Below are 13,665 nucleotides of genomic sequence, written 5' to 3' on the forward strand. Positions count from 1 at the left end.
TTTTTTCATAGCAAGCAGTTGAGCCTGGAGATCATTTCCCCAGTGGTGAATACCTTTGACCTGGGAGCCCAGCAGAAATGGTGGTAATAAGCTTTAGTTTCAGACTACAGACATTTGGCCATTGGAAATAGAGCAAGTAGTTCTGGCAGAATTATAATATTTTTATAAGCAATTTAATGTCCAATGTTCCTTACTGTTTTCTAATGTAGGCAGTTGAAAAATGTAAGCTAGTTTTATAGAGTGTAGCTCTTGATGTCCTTATTTCACTGTGCATGCATGTATCACTGGATTTTAGCAATTGTAAGGTAACTATTAAACAATACAGAAGAATACTAAGTTGCAATTCCTGAAAACTCACATATTGAAGTGCCAGTGAAATCAGTGGTGCCTTAATGCCAAGTAAATATGATTAAAATAGTGCTTCACAACAGTATTAAATTGTGGCACCGTAAATAGTGTATCTACTTCCAAATGGTGGAGTCCCAGTGTGTTTCAAACACTTAAGACTGCTTTTTAAAGCTTTTTACATCATTAGTATCAGTACTACCAATTCATCCAAACAGAAGCTAAACAGTTTACAGATGGGTGCAGACTAATTGTTAACAAGGCACTAGAAATAATATGTTTGACAGACTTTCCTAAACCAATCTCATTTATCACTGATCAATACTAATGCAAAAGTTTATACTAGACACTGTAGAAAACATATATTTCTAAGTATGTTGTAGGAATTGGAAACATTCAATACTCTAGGTGTATAAAATCAAACTAGTAGCTGCATAAATAATCAGAGCGATATGCATTGTAGGTGAAGCATCCCTCCAAATAAAATAAAACACTGAGTTTTGGATCACAATGACAATTCATCTGTAGTATGTGGATGATTGAAGAACAAGCTTCTACTTACTAAGTTATATTTAGTGTTAAAGCATTTGTTTTGCAAGGGGGCAGCAAAATTTACTTAGTTGTGGCACCTTAAAGACTAAAGTTGCAATAGACGTTCAGCACTACATCAGGTGCTGCTGGGCATTGTGATAAATGTTTAAATGGCTCAAACCACCAGGTAAGCTTGTTAGGCAGCCCACCAGAGCTGGTCCTGCTGTAATCCTGAACACATTTGACTGTAAGACATATAATTGCACAGTAAAACCTGTTGTCCCCTAGGCTTTTATATATCAGAGCCCACTTTATGAAATGCATGGTATTATCCTTAGTTGTCAGATATGTAGTAGCCCTAGAGATGTAAGAGTAAGACCAGGAATCTTATCAAATTTCCATGCTGAGTTGAATGTATATGCAAGAAGCTTGCTGATAAGTTAACAGCTTCCTGATTAGCCCTTCATTAGGAGCTTAGCAGTCAATTTATAGTTGATGTAAAAAAGAAGTTTTTTGGGGGGGAATCTAGAAAATACCAGTAACCTCTCATTGCTCTATGATTGGGGAACTTAAAAAAAAACTTGAGAGAGAAGCAATAGGTTTCTGCTTTGTTTTGGTGTAACTTCAGAGGAACATACTGAAAAATCATGTCATTTGCATAGGAGATGTTCGAATCTGGTTTCTGTTCATAGATCCTAAATGACCAAAGGCAAAACAGAACTTTCTGAGGTTTTGCTGTTGAACATCCATATCTTTCTCCCCTTAAAGAATAATGTGCAGGACTTTGCTTGAACTCATCCCAAGAACATGAGAAGTTATGGGTCATTTGTACTAGTTTCAATTCACCAGGTAATCATAAGCAGTCTTGTACAGCCTTTGAATAAGCCCCTTATAAAAGTAGTTTCCAGGCTATTTTCTCTTAAGGCAGCAGCAGCTACTGCAGGCAACTAGTTAGGGTTTGGTTCATAGCTTTCTCTGAGTCTCAGCCTCTTGTAAAGGGCAGTGTCTTTGGAAGGAGCTGCTATCTCCTGTTGATAAAGACTTGCATGCATGGACTGTCTGCAGACTAGTCACTTTCTTAATTTACTGGGACTTGATTTGCAAAAAAGGTATTGACTGCAGAGCTCTCTGCACAACAAAGCAGGAGTCATCTGGTCTAAAGTACTTGCTCTAACTTAGTTTGGTTAGCACTGAATTGAACATATCCAGTAGATTTAACTTTTAAAGGAATAAACTCATGCTGAGAAGTGTAATGAAAATTTTTGGTTCTGACTTGGCATCTAATCACTTGGAGGCAGATCCTAGTCACCACCAGTGGCAGTAACTCACTTTCTGATAACTGGTGTTCACTTGGGGCACATTTAGTGTCTCACATGAACCTGCCCTTTTCTGAGCTTCCCTGCTTTCTGAAATGAGGTTGGTGGCGATTAGGGAAAGGGGCATGTTTTATATGTGCACTACCATGTATATGCGCATCGCAGAATCCAGAAATGACCCGGAAACATCATAAAGATGTCATTAAAAGGGTGAGGTGGAATGGGTTGTTTGCAGGCTTTGTCAATAGGTTTCAGTTATACGCAATGTGTGCAGTGCCTCAGAATGTAACCCCCGCGTAAACAGTGGACTGCCTGTAAAGCAGTCAAAGTTGCAGGATGGTAATGAAACAGGAAAGTGACCCATAGTTATTAGTTGCATTCCATGGCCTTTTGGCGCTACTGTTCACAACTTTTCCTCTCTGGCAATTACATATAATTGGTATAATTGAGGATAGTGTTTCACAAATCTAATGACGTAGACTCTGGTTGTTGGTTGCAACTATGACAGCACTACCACGTAATAATAATAATAATAATAATAATAATAATAATAATAATAATAATAATAATAATAATAAATTATTTATACCCCACGCATCTGGCTGGAGGTCCTCAGCCACTCTGGGCGGCTTCCAACAAAATATTAAAATACAGTAACCAATCAAACATTAAAAGCTTCCTTAACAGGGCTCCCTTCAGATGTCTTCTAAAAGTCTGGTAGTTGTTCTCTTTGACATCTGGTGGGAGGGCGTTCCACAGGGTGGGTGCCATCACCGAGAAGGCCCTCTGCCTGGTTCCCTGTAACTTGGCTTCTCACAGTGAGGGAACCGCCAGAAGGCCCTCGGCGTTGGACCTCAGTTTCCGGGTAGAACGATGGGGGTGGAGACACTCCTTCAGGTATACTGGACCGAGGTCATTTAGGGCTTTAAAGTTCAGCACCAACACTTTGAATTGTGCTCGGAAACATACTGAGAGCCAATGTAGGCCTTTCAAGACTGGTGTTATGCGGTCTCGGTGGCCGCTCCCAGTCACCAGTCTAGCTGCCGCATTCTGGATTAGTTGTAGTTTCCGGGTCACCTTCAGAGGTAACCCTGCATAGAGCGCATTGCAGTAGTCCAAGCGAGAGATAACCAGAGCACGATCCACTCTGGCGAGACAGCCTGTGGGCAGATAGGGTCTCAGCCTGTGTACCAGATGGAGCTGGTAAACAACTGTCCTGGACACAGAATTGACCTGCTCCTCCATGGACAGCTGTGAGTCCAAAATGACTCCCAGGCTGTGCACCTGGTCCTTCAGGGGACACAGTTACCCCATTCAGGACCAGGGAGTCCTCCACACCTGCCTGCCTCCTGTCCCCCCAAAACAGTACTTCTGTCTTGTCAGGATTCAACCTCAATCTGTTAGCTGCCATCCATCCTCCAACCACCTCCAGACAAATACATGATTACAAAAGAAAGAATTATTGCATCCCCAAATGCTTGTGTGGGCTAAATGTAGATTCTGGGTCTGAAAAGATGGACGACTACTACCTAGTCAACATATGCTGCAATAGATTTTGTTTCGGTTATTTAGGAACTTTCTGCTATCTTACTTTTACTTTTCTGAAAACCAGCAGTCCTAAAGATTAACTTTTGTCTGTTAAAAAATAGGCTGAATATAAACAGCCTGAAAGGAAACTTTGGTCCACATTTTGAATTGCTTCTGCGCTTTAACCAGTTTGCTCCATACCATATTTTCTATCAAAAAGGTGACATTTCTTGGAAGAGATGTGTTGGATGGGTTCAGAGGTGGGAAATATTTCCTGAGAGCACTTCAACTTCTTGTTTGTCTAGCTTCTGTGATTTTTCTTTCATATGATTGTGTCCAAAATAGACCTTGGAAGTACTGTGAAACTGCTAAATACTGTATTTGAAAAGAAATGCAGAATTTTAACCCTTCTGCTTTGCTTGGAAACAGTTAGACTACAGAAATCTAAACTGAATATATTTTACTTTGTCATGCAACATAGCACAGGAATGGCTAGAATTTTGAAATGATATTCTTTTTGTTGTTTAAGTTCATTTTATTGAAATATAGAATGCTGGAAACAATAGCAAAACTGCAAAAAAAAAATATTTTCATGTGATCCTGTGTGTTGTATTGCATTGTAACTAATCAGACTTCATTCTGAAAATTAAGCTCCATTGACAACCATAGGACTTCCAAGTAAATATAATTAGGATTAGATTATTCTATCCTCAGTTGTGTAAGCAGCAACTAAATATTCTACCCAAATAACAAATCTGAATGATGTTCCAAATATATTTGCAATTTGTCCATTCCCTTATTCCAAGTTCAACCTGCACTCAGATACCTGAGGTGAATATTTCCTGGGAAATACAGTCGTACCTTGTTTTTTGAACAACTTAGTTCTTGAACGTTTTGGCTCCTGAATGCAAACTGTTCTGTTTGTGAACTCTTTTTGGAAGCCAAATGTTCGACGCGGCTTCCGATTGGCTGCAGGAGCTTCCTGCAGCCAATCAGAAGCCTCACTTTGGTTTCCGAATGTTTTGGAAGTTGAACGGAACAGAACTTTTTAACTTCTGGAACAGAACTTTTTAAATTGGCATTAAAACAGTTTGATTTATTCAGTGGTGGCTATCTGGTCTTTTATATATTTCATGTGTTTGGGTTATCAGTGTATTTGGATGACTTTAAAAAATAAAATACAAATCATATATACTTATGCCAATAAAGGCCAAGAACAACAAATAACAGCTAAATTTAGTGTTTAAAGTTAGTTGTTTAAGTTTTAGCTGATACTGAACTGAAGCCGGATGGAAATAGGACTGTAGTTTATTTCCAGTATGATGGTTTTTAGTATCGGGAAGCTCATGCTTTCCACCATTTCATGAATGAATGAAACACCCTAACCAATATGAGAGTGTTTTCTTCAAGTGTGTGTGAAGAGCCAAAGAAAGCTATTCATGTACATCAAGTATGGGGAACTGGATCCAGATGAATCTTTATCTCCTCTGCCCCTGTGGGTCAAGTTTGCTAGATGGGTGGGATCACCCATCCTTCAGTCACCTGACATCAGTGTCAGGTGACTTGCTTTTGCTATAGTTTGAAATTGAATCTAATGGATGTGGGTGCAGTGCTTTGTGTCAGTGATCAGCTAATCATCTGATGGCTTTGATCACTGGTGCTTGCAAAGTGCTCTGCATGGGGGTTTGCAGGCACTGCTGATAGGCACTGCTTGCACCCCCCTTCCACCACAGCTTGACCTTTACCTGTTCCAAACTTGAGTTCATATACAGCAACTGTGGCTTGACTGAAATGGTCTTGCTAGCCTGGGAGGCTTAACTTTGCCTTGGGTCAGTGGTTCCTCACCACAAGTACATTAAAGTAAAGAATGTTGACAACATCATTCATTGTGATTTAAAATTGCATTAATATTTTTGTGAAGAAGCAACACACCTCAGCAGGTTCTGATTATTTGAACCTCCATTAAAAAGCAACAACAACAGAACCCCCAAACCCTTGCTGTTCTTGCCTAGAACTAACATGTCCCTAAAAGAGGAAACCATAGCACTGGGATCTAATTGTTTTCAAAATAACTGTTGGCATATAATGGCAACCCTGTAAACTGCTGTCCTTAGTGTAGTTCAGTACTCATCTGGCCTGACAGAAACACACATTCTCCATTCTATTAGAGTGCATGTTTGATATGATCAGTTTAAGGTTAGTTCAACCTAAAAATTCCCAGAGTTTTAAAATCAGTTGTAAGGGGGGGGGAACCAAATCAGGTGAACCAAACATTCATATTGCAGTTTCAGAACACCTGGCAAGTAAATGATATGTTAAGAATATCATAGGACTCCTGGTTAATTGAATGCTAATGAAAGTGTTAAATCTCTAGAAAAAGGTATAACCGTTCCTTATTTTCTAATCCACATTTTATGGATTTTTTTTGTTTTTGTTTCTATAGTTCTAAACATGCTGAAAATGTACACTTTCCACTCAGAATGCTATGAGAAGGGCAGCCTCTGTTTATTGTAGTAAGAGGTTTTAAAAAGCCCTCATTGCATTGTGTTTTATAATAGAAGTTCGTATTAGCCTTTCTCTTTCTTCACTTCCAAAATAAATCAATTGTACTTTAGAGTGAGACATACCTTAGACTGCTGCCTTTAAAAAGTTGCATGGCATTGTTGTATTGCTTGCCTTGCAGTTTCTTTGGGTGTGGCAGATATCATTTGTGTTTTTCTTTATTTCTTCCTTGTTTGCTGAAGGATAGCATAATCCATGAGCTCCATAGTGAGATGTTGCTGCATGTGTGTATGCTGACTCCAAGGACTAGAACCCTTCCGATGTTGTTGAACTACAACTTCCATCAGCCAAGCAAGCATGGCCAATGGCCCAGGATAATGAGAGCTGTAGTTTGGCAACATTTGGAGGGCCCAACATCTCAATGCCACTGGCATTTGTATACTGCTCATAGGGGTTAGCACTTCGTATGGAAAACTCCATCAAGCACGGTCATGTCAAATCAGGCCACTATGTGGCAAATACGAGCCGTTTGCATTCCTCACAGGTGTTCCTGCTGTCTATGAACTGCCCTCTCAAGAAAGACTTGCACATGGGAGCAGGGAATGTAGATGAGAATGCTAAGCTAGCTTGGGCCTGGTTTGCAGATAATGCTAAGCCAAATTAACATAGTAAACAATACCATAATCACAGGTGTCCCCACAGATGATCGGGCAAACATTGGCTTGTTTCCCCCCTGCCTCCTTGCCTGCTTTGTGCTGTACCTGATATCCTGAGAAAATGTCTACTGGCATTGCCCAGCTGTGACACCATGCTTCCTTCCATTGGCTGGCTGGAGTGGAAATCTTACTCTATTAAAATCCTTGGCAGTGTAGTTGATTAACCTTTTCCTTCCACTGCTTTGCTTTATTCCCTACTCACCAGTCACCCATAGTGTTGCTCTGTCACATAATTCCGTTGCTCCTACCTTGGTTAGGACAAATCCTGCCCTCCTTCCTCAAGGAATGAAATTTATCTGAGTGAAAAGACAAAGTTTAACATTTTTGCAAACACTCTTGGACTGGAGTTAGAGAAGAGGGACTAATTTTCTTTCACAGGCAAGATTCCATGAACTGGACACTTGTCCTCTGGAAGGAAGAATAGGACTTTGTATGTGTGTTGGTGGGTTTTGGTCCAAAGGGAAATCATTGAGTTGCTGCTGCTGGCATTACTTCACCTATCTCATCCTTTCCAATGTAGCCTGAAGTGTCCCTCCTCCCTTTTTCCTGTTTAAAATTGGGACTTTTTGATATGCTTAGAATGTATCCAAGCTGTAAGCCCCACTAAACTTACTGGAGTTTACTTCTGAGTAGACATGTATAGTAATTTAGATAGGAAACCATAGAAGCAGAGAAGAAAGAAAATTAACTGGGGGAGGGGAAGAGTATCCATAAAATGGCTGCTCGTGGACAGAATCTTAAGATAAATCTTAAGATAAATTTATCTATTATTTATTAAATTTGTATACTGCCCTATACCCACAGGTCTCAGGGCGGTTCACAAGATAAAAGCAGAATATAACACCACAAAATGCATAATCAAAACAAAACTACCCAAGGGTAGTTTTCTATGGTAGTTTTTAAAAGCCCCACACTCACTCGTGCAGGCATGACTTTAGAATGTTAGTAACAGGCTTTTAAGCTTTGTAAACAGTAGACAATGAGTGAAGTGCGGAAAGCTGGTCGTAATGAGAAATAAACACTGTTTAAATTTTTATCTCCACTCCACAACTCTTCTGTGAAGTCATGGTGGGTCAGAGCAGACAAATTTATGTTAAGGAATGCAATTTTATTAATAGTTGCCATAACACAAGTTGCTTTAAAAAATCTGGAGGTGGAAGAATTGTTTGGGGGGAAAGGACCATGTTACCAGGGAGATCTAGCAGTGACATCATTTATACTCTTACTACTGTCTCTGTACCTTTATGTGGAACAAACAACCACACTTAAACCATAGTCAAAAAATTGTCCTGGTTCACATCTCTCAACTAGAGATGCAGAACTGGATGTGGCTGGCAGGTTGGCTCCTCAATTCTCCCACTTCTCACGTGTCAGCTTTGACAGGTAAGTGGGACCAGTTACAGCAAACCCTTTTGAAGTCCCATTTGCTGGCAAAGTTTGCATTCATACTGCATCTACACATGGACATTTCTCCTCTGGAGACATCAGGTGTGGTTTGAATCCAGGTATTTCTGCATATCTCTTGGGGCTGTCAGTGAGCCCCATTTGCAAAGGAACAATTGGAGCACATACTTTCCTTATACTGGACATAGCATATGATTTCAGTTGTGGGGCAGATAGACATGGTTAGGAGGAAATGGCGTAGAATCTGGACACACTGGGCCTAATCGGCTCATGGGCCAGAGATTTCTCATCCTTGCTCTAAAACATAGTTAATGTCAGGTGGCCAACCATGGCTTATTTTATTTGAGGAACTGGGTCAAGTTCACACATAATACTAAACTATGAACTAATATGTGTGAACCAAGTCATTCTCTCACAGAAATATGGAATATATTTTATAGTACATACTTTATTGAAATATCAAATTGCTGAAGAGTACAGTATGTTGGAACATTTGAATTTCATTTTGTATGAAGGTGCTCCAAAGGTGGAGCAGGTTCTTGCAGGCGCATTTTTAGTGGGTGTCTAGGGCTACTTTCTAGCTTGAGTTGGGTGAAACAGGTTTTGAAACTGAAAGTCCATAGTCAAAAAGATGCTGTAATTGCTTAGTTGTAGGCATTATCATTCATTTCCTTTGTTGTGTGTCCAAAATGGTTTTGCATAAATAGATGCACCAAGCCTAACATTTGGCAGTTGAGGCTTGTAGCATTTAAAACCTAGTCCCCCCCAAAAAACCCCCCCACTGATGTTTAAAAGGCTTTTGATCTTTCGATTAAAAAAAAAATCCAAGTATTTTTTCATGATGGAAGGTATGTATGTGTGTGGGCACATCCACCCACCCTTCATCATGAAAAAATACTAGGATTTTATTTTTTTTAATCGAAAGATACATGTGTACTTACAGGTGACCATTTTAGGTAAAGGTAAAGGGACTCCTGACAATTATGTCCAGTCGCGAACGATTCTGGGGTTGTGGCGCTCATCTCGCTTTACAGGCCAAGGGAGCCGGCGTTTGTCCGCAGACAGTTTTTCCCGGTCATGTGGCCAGCATGACTAAGCCGCTTCTGGCGAAACCAGAGTAGCGCACGGAAATGCCGTTTACCTTCCCACCGGAGCGGTACCTATTTATCTACTTGTACTGCATGCTTTCGAATTGCTAAGCTGGCAGGAGCTGGGACCGCACAACAGGTGCTCACCCCGTCACGGGGTTTCGAACCGCCAACCTTTCGATTGGTAAGCCCAAGTGGCACAGTGGTTTAACCCACAGCACCACCCGTGTCCTGGTGACTATTTTAGGCGTGTCCAAATGACATGTGATCACCAACACGTGGGTCCTTTGGTACCCAGAAGAAGGCAGAACAGAAGCAGTGTGGGGGGGCCAGGAATAGAACCAAGGTTTCCTGCCTGTATTTCTGTGCTTAAAGCTGTTTTAGGTTTAAGTAGATTGAGCTGATGCAAACTCAATATACTTGTGTGAACGATAGCGTGTTTAAGACCTTTAGTCCAGGCAATTCAGTTGCTGAATGAAAACCAAGAAGGAAGTATTCTTTATAGTGGCACATGAAGAAAACTGGTGTTCCACAGTAAGTTCCTGGTTCATTTCACTTCGGCTGTGAGCTTGCTAGGTGTCTTCATTAGCTACTGTTTTCTTGCCCCCATCTTCAGTATGGTGTAACTACAGACCTACTTTGCAAGGCTATTTGTAAGATTTACCAAATTCATATCTGGAGTGCTTTGAACTCTTGGCATATGGCATGGGTGTGAAACCTCTGGCTTGTGTACATTATTAGACCTAGCGTTTGACCTGCAAGGCTGGCTGCCATAGCCAGCTGCCTGACACCTGAAGTACTGTGTGATGTCATGGATAGGGTAGGCAAGGACGTGCTCCAAATGAGCTATTGGAAGCTTAAAGTGGGCTTCCAATTGTTTATTTGCAAGTGGGACATGCTGACAGTGTTGATCAGGTGATGTGCACTGACAGTGAGCCCCACTGGGATTAGCCAAGAAGGCACAGTGCTTTACAAGTGCCAACAATCAACTGATCATTGGTGCTTGAGAAATGTTGTGCCTTGCCTGCAGTGGCTTGATTTCAAACTGCATGGGCAAAAAGGAAAAGGAGCCATGTGATGTCAGATGATTGATAGATGGTCAGCACTGCCCATCTGTCAAAGCAAACCTCCTGAGGGGTTGCAGAATAGGGGAGGTAGGAATCTGGCCTTCCAGCTAGATCCAGTTCTTTCACCACAACCAATAGTTTACAAACACTATGTGACATTATTTTTATAATGAAAGCTTTTAACATGAGTTAGAATCTTGCAGGAGTAAAAGAAATTAAGCCTTGAATATATAAATATGAAGGAATGTGGTATAGTTGATATTTTATTTGATTTGCACAGGAGAGCCCTTGGTTTAAGCCATTGCTAAGCATTGTTCACCTTCGGTCAGTTACTATTGCTCAGCCTGACATATTCTGTAGGGTTGTGGAGGAAAAATGTGAATTTTTAAAAATGATTTTTAATTTCAAGTAACTAAACAAGGAATGCAGAGCTTAGTAGTTATGCAGATAAGAAAGAAAAATAGAGGCTGATGGTTGTAGTTTTAGATGTCCCAAGAAAGGCGATCAAATGAAAGTGTTTCTTCATAAGGTTCTATGAGTCGATTGTCTTAACAAAGTCAATAAAAGGATAACTTGTCATATAGAAGGTGTGAGTTTTCCTCCCCCCCCAGTCAATATTCCTTTTGTGAAATGGTTAATCTGACCAGAAGCACAATACCTGTGAAATCCAGGCTTCAAAAAGATTGGCATTTAAAGTTTTCCAATTTTTTTGCAGTCACTAATCTAGCTGCAGTTAATAAATGGAGAATCAGGTTTTTATTGGTTATGTTCTTAATCCGAGGAGAAAAATTATTGTAGGGCTGTAGCTATTGTCCCATCATTTGATTGTTTGAAAAACTTTTTCCCGAAAGGGAATAATTTTGGGGCAAAACCACACATGTGTACTAGAAACAGATAAATTGCATTCCTGCTAGCAAAGGTCGGGTGTGTTATGATTAATTCTCTATAATCTGGCTGGGCACATCTACTAGTGATGTGCTATCTTTAAAGCATTTTTTCAAGTTCTAATTGAGATTGATCCAAATGGCAGTTTATCACAAATGTGTTCCCAGAATTGTTCCTCTGTTCTCCAGAATCTTTTCCCCATTTTAGTCTTAATGAAGTGAGAAGAAGGGTAGCCAATTGTGTGAGGCTTTTATATAGTTGGAGAAATGTGAAATACTTTAAAAAAACAAACCTGTTTATGCTTCTTGGCTTGCTGCATAGTTAATTAGATAAGAAAAGTCATATTGTGCCAGCATTGAAAAGAGCTAACTTTTATATGAAATATATTCTCAGTGTTCTAAACCATTTCTTTTGTTTTTTCCTTTCCCTAGATTTTGGATCCCTGTTTGATCTGGAACATGACTTACCAGATGAACTGATCAGCTCCACAGAATTGGGACTTACCAATGGTGGTGACATTAATCAGCTGCAGACTAGTCTTGGTATGGCACAAGATGCTGCTTCAAAACACAAACAGTTGTCTGAACTGTTACGTGCTGGTAGCTCACCAAACCTTAATATGGGAGTTGGTGGGCCAGGTCAGGGCATGGCCAGCCAGCCCCAGCAGAACAATCCAGGAATGGGAATCTTAAACAGTATGGTCAAAAGCCCCATGGGACAGGCAGCATTGACATCTCCAAATTTGGGGATGGGTGCAAGTGGGCCAAATCAAGGTCAGTCTACTCAACCCACTGCAGGAATGATGCCAGCAGTGAACAATCCGGTAAATCAGCCTGGAATGGGAATGAATGCAGGAATAAATGCTGGCATGAATCCTGGTATGTTGGCTTCAGGAAATGGACAAGGCATGATGCAGGGGCAAGTTTTGAATGGTTCGATTGGAGCAGGAAGAGGACGTTCCAACATGTCATACTCGAACCCAGGAATGGGTAATGCTGGTAACTTGTTGGCTGAGACATTGCAGCAAGGTTCTCCGCAGATGGGAGGACAGACAGGCTTGAGGGGTCCACAGCCTGGAGCAATGGGCAAGGTAAGACAAAGTTTTTCTTGTGATCACAAATAAAGTTTTTGAAGTATAATATTTCAAAATACCTGAGCATTTCCAGAAAACAGGCTTGTTCACTGCAATTATGAATGATACTTGGGAATATTTAAGCATATTAATACATGATAAGGAGGCATGTAGCATTATATGAAAAGTTGTATTTCTAAAAAAAACTCATAGTCTTTGTGTCCAGTTACAGTATTGCCATTCAAAATGATGTACTGAGTTTATAGCTTTCAATAGTACCTATGATTGGTGTATTAGTTCTTCAATTGCAGAATAATCCTACAGGTGGTGTTGATACTGAAGATGAATTTTCCCCTAGTATTAAAACTACTGGGAAGGCTAATATTGCTATTCTTCAGTAAAACATTGCTATAACTGTGGGTGGGGTGGGAATATATGTGCATGCAATATTTTCCTTGATTTGTTAAGTAGTGGGTAGGTTTATCACAACTGTTACCCATGATTGATAACTTCAACCTCCAGGTGCAGCATTTCTGAGTACAGATGCTGGTGCCAAACAATGAAGGAGAGTTTGCATGGTGGTTGTAGATATTTTGTAGTCACTTTTACAAATTAGATGGTAGACCTCTAGGTTTGCTCCAGCAGGACTTCTCATATCTCAGTACTTGGGGAAAACAGTACTGTGAGTGTAATAAGGCACCAAGAACAGTATCTTCACTAATTAGAATGAATAACCTAGTGCTTTGTAAGTGGTGGAGCAGAAAAATGCTGTACATTTCATTACTAATCATGTAGCTTTGATGTAACCTCTGCATGTAGTTGTTTACTACTTCAGGGAAAAGGATAGGAAACATCTTTTCTCTTACTTATTTTAGTACAGTGTTTAGATTAAGCATCTAAAATGAGTCCTCAATAGGTACTTGCCGAGTAGGTGCTTGTCCTGTGGGAAATATGTAGCAAACTGCCAGGTTGCTCTCATTGAGTGGTAGCCAGTGAGAGTTAACACATGATTGTACAGAGCAGCAAATAGAGGACTTGGGTGCTTTATGTAAAATGGGTGAGGAACTATATCTAGCTGGTGGGCTGTACCCTGGTTTCTCCTGCCGATGGTGGGCCATTTTGACAGGTAGGTGAGCCTCAGCCCACCTGGAAATTACTCTATGTCACTGTGATGACAGTTGACACATTTTTACTTGGTAGTGCTACAAAGGA

The 13,665-nt window shown here is 40.4% G+C and overlaps 1 protein-coding gene across 1 annotated transcript in view; it reads left to right on the forward strand.

Moving 5' to 3' along the window:
* EP300 (EP300 lysine acetyltransferase) overlaps positions 1-13,665 on the forward strand; it is a 78,624-nt gene that overhangs the window by 8,235 nt on the left and 56,724 nt on the right. The window contains exon 2 of the mRNA XM_083462576.1: positions 11,813-12,471. Coding sequence (XP_083318702.1) covers positions 11,813-12,471 — 659 coding nt within the window. The remainder of the gene's footprint in view (positions 1-11,812; positions 12,472-13,665) is intronic.

Source organism: Podarcis liolepis (assembly GCF_965112155.1).
Source record: "Podarcis liolepis genome assembly, chromosome: 10".
NCBI classification, from domain to species: Eukaryota; Metazoa; Chordata; class Lepidosauria; order Squamata; family Lacertidae; genus Podarcis; species Podarcis liolepis.